The sequence below is a fragment of the Piliocolobus tephrosceles genome, chromosome 2, assembly GCF_002776525.5.
Source record: "Piliocolobus tephrosceles isolate RC106 chromosome 2, ASM277652v3, whole genome shotgun sequence".
Classification (NCBI taxonomy): Eukaryota; Metazoa; Chordata; class Mammalia; order Primates; family Cercopithecidae; genus Piliocolobus; species Piliocolobus tephrosceles.
This window is the reverse complement of record NC_045435.1, coordinates 77,889,084-77,895,295: the sequence shown is the minus strand read 5'-3', so window position 1 is coordinate 77,895,295 and position 6,212 is coordinate 77,889,084. Positions and strand designations below refer to the sequence as shown.

Sequence of the window (6,212 nt, the reverse complement as noted above, 5' to 3'; positions counted from 1 at the left end):
AGCCTCTCAGCCTCTCAATAGCTGGGACCACAGACATGTACCCCTGGCCAATTTTTTATAGTCATTTTCTTTTCTTTCTTTCTTTTTTTTTTTGAGACGGAGTCTCACTCTGCCCCCAGGCTGGAGTGCAGTGGCGCGATCTCGGCTCACTGCAAGCTCCGCCTCCCGGGTTCACGCCATTCTCCTGCCTCAGCCTCCCAAGTAGCTGGGACTACAGGCGCCCGCCGCTACACCCGGCTAATTTTTTTGTATTTTTAGTAGAGATGGGGTTTCACTGTGTTAGCCAGGATGGTCTTGATCTCCTGACCTCGTGATCCGCCCACCTCGGCCTCCCAAAGTGCTGGGATTACAGGCTTGAGCCACCGCGCCCGGCCAATAGTCATTTTCATAGAGGTGGCATCTCTCTATATTGCTCAGGCTGGTCTTGAACTTCTAGGCTCAAGTGATCCTCTCGTCTTGACCTCCTAATGTGTTGGGATTACAGGCATGATCCACCCTTCCACCGGAAAGTTGAAACACATTCAGAAGTAGAGAGAATAGTGTAATGAACACCCATGTACCTGCCCATTGACCAGCTTCAACAACTATTCACTTTGGCTTTTTTCTCCTATGGATTATTTTGAAGTAAATCACAGATATTATTTCACATATATCACTTCAGACTGTATTTAAAAGATAATGACTCTGAAACATAAATATCTAATTTAAAATTTTAATGTTGCATATATGCCATAGTACCATTATCACATGATGGTGCTGGTTGCTTCTTGAATACTGTTGGTTATTTCATAGCTTGGATCTCCAACTTTGTAATAGTGGTCTTATATATTCCTCATAGGCAGGGTTCTCCTGTTTGTAGAAAGAAACGCATTATTAAGACAGTACATTTCTGCCAGGATTAATGACTTTTACTTTCAAATTAAGTCTTTAGCTTCAAAAAGTAACATTACGTAAGATTCTTAATTTTAAAAATTATTTCTAAAACTCATTTTGTGTGAACATATGGAGAAACATTTTTTCCAAAGGGCATCCTTCCTTTTCTCATGCAGATTTTAAATTGTGGATGCAGGTGGCCAATTAAAAACACAGCTTATCACTTGCTTTTGGAATTTAATACAAATAAAAGGCTTGACTCTTTGAGGCTCTCTGAAACTGAATATTAATCACAAAGCAAGGAACCAGATAGGGATCATATAAGCAGTATTCTAGGTCTGACTAGGTTATCTTTATGCTGTAATTCAGCGTCTTGATTCTTTGTTTCTAGTCTCATCTTTTATAATATTTACTTTGTGTGTGTGTGTATGTGCCTGTCTATACTAAAACTGTAAGCTCCTCGAACACTGGGCTTTTGACTCTTTTTGTTGTTGGAGACAGGGTATTGCTCTGTTGCCCAGGCTGGAGTACAGTGGTGCGATCTTGGCTCACTGCACCATCCGCCTCCTGGGTTCAAGCGATTTTCGTGCCTCAGCCTCCTGAGTACCTCGGATTACAGGTGTGCACCACCACACCTGGCTAATTTTTGTATTTTTAATAGAGACGGGGTTTTGCCATGTTGGCCAGTTTGGTCTTAAACTCCTAACCTCAAGTGATCCGCCTGCCTCAGCCTCCCAAAGTGCTGGGATTACAGGCTTGAGCCACTGCACTCAGTCTGGGTTTATGACTCTTGTTCTCCAGTATATCTTCAGTATCTAGAATAGTTTTTGGCACAAAGCATGTACTTAGTAAATATTTGTTGAATTACTGAATGAATGAATCAGTAGATGTATTTAATGCATCTAACTCCTACTTGGACAAATTTTTACAATAGAATAATTGGGGAAAAACAGGACTTTTGTTGTGAAATTATCCCCAATGATTCCTCCCTTAAACCAAGATAGCACATCATCCTGTCCAGGGATAAAGCTCAACACTGCCCCAGACAGAAGAGAGCTTCTCCTATGATTCTAAGATGTTTACCTTAGCATAGCACTTTTCTTTTGGTAGAAAAATGTCAGTGAAATATATTCCTGTTTGTACTTTCATGTCTATAGGGTGTGTTTCAACATAGCTGCTCTTTTATTTAAAATACCTGCCAGGCGTGGTGGCTCACACCTATAATCCCAGCACTTTGGGAGGCTGAGACCAGCCTAGCCAACATGGTGAAACCCTGTCTCTACTAATACAAAATACAAAATTAGCTGGGTGTGGTGGTGTGTGCCTGTAATCCCAGCTACTTGGGAGGCAGGAGAATTGCTTGAACCTGGGAGGCAGAGGGTTGCAGTGAGCCGCGATTGTGCCACTGCACTTCAGCCAGGGTGACAGAGCGAGACTCCGTCTCAAAAAAAAATAATAATAAATAAAAATACATAAAATATCTGCAGTGTGCCTTTTTCTATTAGTGCAAATGAGGAAAATGTCTCTTATTGCAGCTTCAAAATTATAGCATATTTTAAGAGTAGGATTAAAAAATTATCCACAGCAGATTGAAAAATACACTTTAAAAGTGCTATTTTGGTGATCTCTAAAAGGAGCCAGAAATGTAAGATCATGTACATTAGCAGGCAGCCTCATGTCATTTTAACTGACTGGAAATAGTTCACAAAGGTCATTTGTAACTTCACATTCCCAAATTATCATGCGTGAAAGATCCACAGTGCTATACCTGTCACCTTTTTAGGAAGGTAATATAAGCTAGGATGACAAGAGTCTGTGGCACTGTGTATGCAGCAGATTCCTTCATCTCACTACGTAGGTCGTAAAACCATGTTCATTTATTCCATAAACGTGGAGTGTCTACTCTGTGATAGATCCTGGAGTTGGGAAGGTGAAGACTCCTTTGTTGTTCACAGTCAAGTGGAAGGAGATAGAAGTGAATGGGATGAAGTGCATCAATGTTTTCCCAACTGTGTTGAGCCTCTAGGTCAGTCATTCCTCTCATTTAGATAAACATGTTCTCGTGTAGTATCCAGATTAAAGTCTTTTAAAATAAACATTAAAACCAAACTAAAACACAAGAAAGCCCCCTCCATTCTCTCTAGAGAAACCAGAGTGTTTCCTGTGTTGCCAGTAAAACAGGTTTGAGCTATATATGTCAGCATTTCTGACAGGTGTTATAGCAGGGCAGGTTTTTCTCTGGAGCTCCAAAGGGCATACATTTATCTTTAGACCATGGGAGCTAGTGTGGAGTGGGAGGACTGCTGTATTTTTATGCCAAGATTTAAATGTTAGAAAGTAGAGAGATCTAATCATTAGAAAAAGTAACACACAGGAAGTAGGTTAACTGTACTAAAGTAGTGAACATATATTGTTTATGTTTCCTTGAGTTAAAAGGATGTCTTTCTGGGGACAGGGAGTGACCCAGATGGGTTAGTTGTGTTGTAACTTTAGATAGTCACGTTAAATTAAGCCATGTGGTATGACAGGCTGCAAATTGTTAAGAACAAGTCTAACACCATGCTAGGTGTGAATGAAAGCCTGAGAGTTGCCAATTTGATGTGGTGTTAAGACACCTTTTCTGAAATTGGATCAAAGAGGTAAAAAAGAAAGCTTCACCACCTGAATAACGTATTGGCACTATAAAATTTAAAATAATCTGTTGTGTACCTATCGACTTTTTGTTTTGATCATCTATGTAAAATCTGCTATTAAATATTGGTTCCTCATATTCTAACTACAGGGTTTATTTCCTCACTCCTGTTAACATATTCACTGACATTTACAACTTTTCTCAAAGAGGCTCATAAGCAGAGAGCTGTGAGCATACCCTGGCCCTAGAGTGTTGGGACCTTATGAGTCCTCCCCGTTTTCTCACTGTTAATGATGTAGAGTTCTGGTGTGCTCTCCTAGGATGGCTGGGGATTTTTTTTCATAACCCTTGTAATTGTCACTTATATGGCTTTCCTGGGCTACTGATGGCAGTGCAACAGCTTTCTTTGCTCCTTGGATTGTATTCCTTAGAGTGAAGAGGAGAGGGTATCATCTCTAGCAGGCAATCAGGTCTGAGAGAGACATCCCTCAAGCTTCCTACCACTTCCGAATACCCACTTTTATCTACACAAAACTGAAAGTTAAAAGGCTGAAAATAAGGTGGTTAAATCACTGCAGTGATTTATCTCCTTCTTTTTGTTACTTAAAAGCCAGTTTACCACTCTGTGTATGCCCTTGGGTCTGTCAAGCCATGATTTAGAGCTTGGGCCTTCCTCTTAATTCCCTTTACTAAGTTCCAAGCAGTGCATTTTGCTGATTACAATCCAGGCTCAGAGTTCCTGCCAGGCCATACTGCCACTCCTGGTTTCTTTTATGTGTTCTCTAAACATATTTTAAACACATGCTATGCCAAGTGATTGCCAACCCAATGGGAGTCAGTTAAAATAGGAGAACATGCAGGTGTTTTCACTGCCTGTTCTCTGCTTTCTTACATAATTTATAATGTGTTCCACTCAACTACCTGAGTATTGGTTGGTGACTTCTGAGCCCACTGGAACAGGCGTTCATAAACATTTCCATCATAACAGCCAAGTGCTGAATTTAAACACTCATCGGTGAAGTCAAAAGCATCAGTTAACAGGATGGCATCCTTCCTGGGATAAGAAACAAGAGTTTGTAAGTATTTTAGATTGCTCTTATGAATCAAACTAGTCTTGGATGGTGAATAACAATACCTAATTAGAGGTTGCATGATTATTTGCTTTTCAAACAATTCAGCATTTTTTTTTTTAATTTTTAGTTTTTAATCAGTTATATATGCATAGTATAATGAGTCAAAGAGTTCCTTAAGGCTTGTTTAAAAAACGACATATCCGGCCATGCGCGGTGGCTCACACCTGTAATCCCAGCACTTTGGGAGGCTGAAGCAGGCGGATCATGAGGTCAGGAGATCGAGACCATCCTGGCTAACACGGTGAAACCCCGTCTCTACTAAAAATACAAAAAATTAGCCAGGCGTAGTGGCACGTGCCTGTAGTCCCAGCTACTCAGGAGGCTGAGGCAGGAGAATCACTTGAACCCGGGAGGCGGAGGTTGCAGTGAGTGGAGATCATGCCACTGCACTCCAGCCTGGGCGACAGAGTGAGACTCCTGTCCCAAAATAAATAAATAAATAAATAACCAGCATATTCCTGCCTGATTTCCACTTCTTTCTCCTCAGAAGCAATTTCAATCTTTTTTTTTTTTTTTTTTTTTTTTTGAGATAGTCTCGCTTAGTCGCCCAGGCTGGACTGCAATGGCACAATCTCGGCTTACTGCAACCTCCACCTCCCAGGCTCGAGCCATTCTCCTGCCTCAGCCTCCCGAGTAGTTGGGATTACAGGCACCAACCACCGTGCCCGGCTAATTTTTGTATTTTTAATAGAGATGGGGTTTTACCATGTTGGCCAGGCTGGTCTCGAACTCCTGACCTCAGGTGATCTGCCCACCTCGGCCTCCCAAAGTGCTGAGATTACAAGTGTGAGCCACCATGCCCGGCCGACAATTTCAGTCTTTTAGCTGATATTTCCGTATTTATCCGAATGTCAGAATATCTTGTTGATATTGCTGCTTGTTCATGGTTCAGTTTGAGATATTATCTGTTGATTCTTCATTCAAAAGGTAAAGATTTATATTTATCACCCCTCTCTTCACTCCTACCTCCCCCTGTTCCCATTCTTCCTCCTCCTGGCCATCGGGCCTCCCAATATAGTTATAATTTTGGCCAGACCAATATTTAGTATTGATATCACGATGACTGTGCATCATTAAAGCATTGGAGGTAACTGGGATACTGTATCCAGTGTAATCCTTTCTTGATGATCCCCAACATCATATGAGCCCTACCACCAATTTAATGTCCCCCTTGCCCCCTTGTGGACTCACTTCATTCCTTATCCACCTGAAATTCTATGCCCTATTACTCTCTCAAAAATATATTCAACAGGCCAGGTGTGATGGCTCACGCCTGTAGTCCCAGCATTTTGGGAGACTGAGGCAGATGGATTGGCTGAGGTCAGAAGTTCGAGACCAGTTGGCCAACATGGCGGAACCCTGTCTGTACTAAAAATACAAAAATTAGCCAGGCGTGGTGGTGTGTGCCTGTAGTCTCAGTTTCTGGGAAGGCTGAGGTGGGAGAACTGCTTGAACCCAGGAGGCAGAGGTTGCAGTGAGCTGAGATCGTACAACTGCACTCCAGCTTGGGCAACAGAGCAAGACTCCCTCTCAAAAAAAAAAAAAAAAAAAAAAATATATATATATATATATAT

At 41.5% G+C, this 6,212-nt stretch overlaps 1 protein-coding gene across 1 annotated transcript in view; it reads right to left on the bottom strand.

Moving 5' to 3' along the window:
* Positions 1–698: 698 nt before the first annotated feature.
* ACOX2 (acyl-CoA oxidase 2) overlaps positions 699–6,212 on the bottom strand; it is a 32,325-nt gene continuing 26,811 nt past the window's right edge. Inside the window, exons 14-15 of the mRNA XM_023199761.2 lie at positions 4,427–4,559; positions 699–849 (exon numbers count right to left, since the gene is read on the bottom strand). Coding sequence (XP_023055529.1) covers positions 787–849; positions 4,427–4,559 — 196 coding nt within the window. The 3' untranslated portion in view covers positions 699–786. The remainder of the gene's footprint in view (positions 850–4,426; positions 4,560–6,212) is intronic.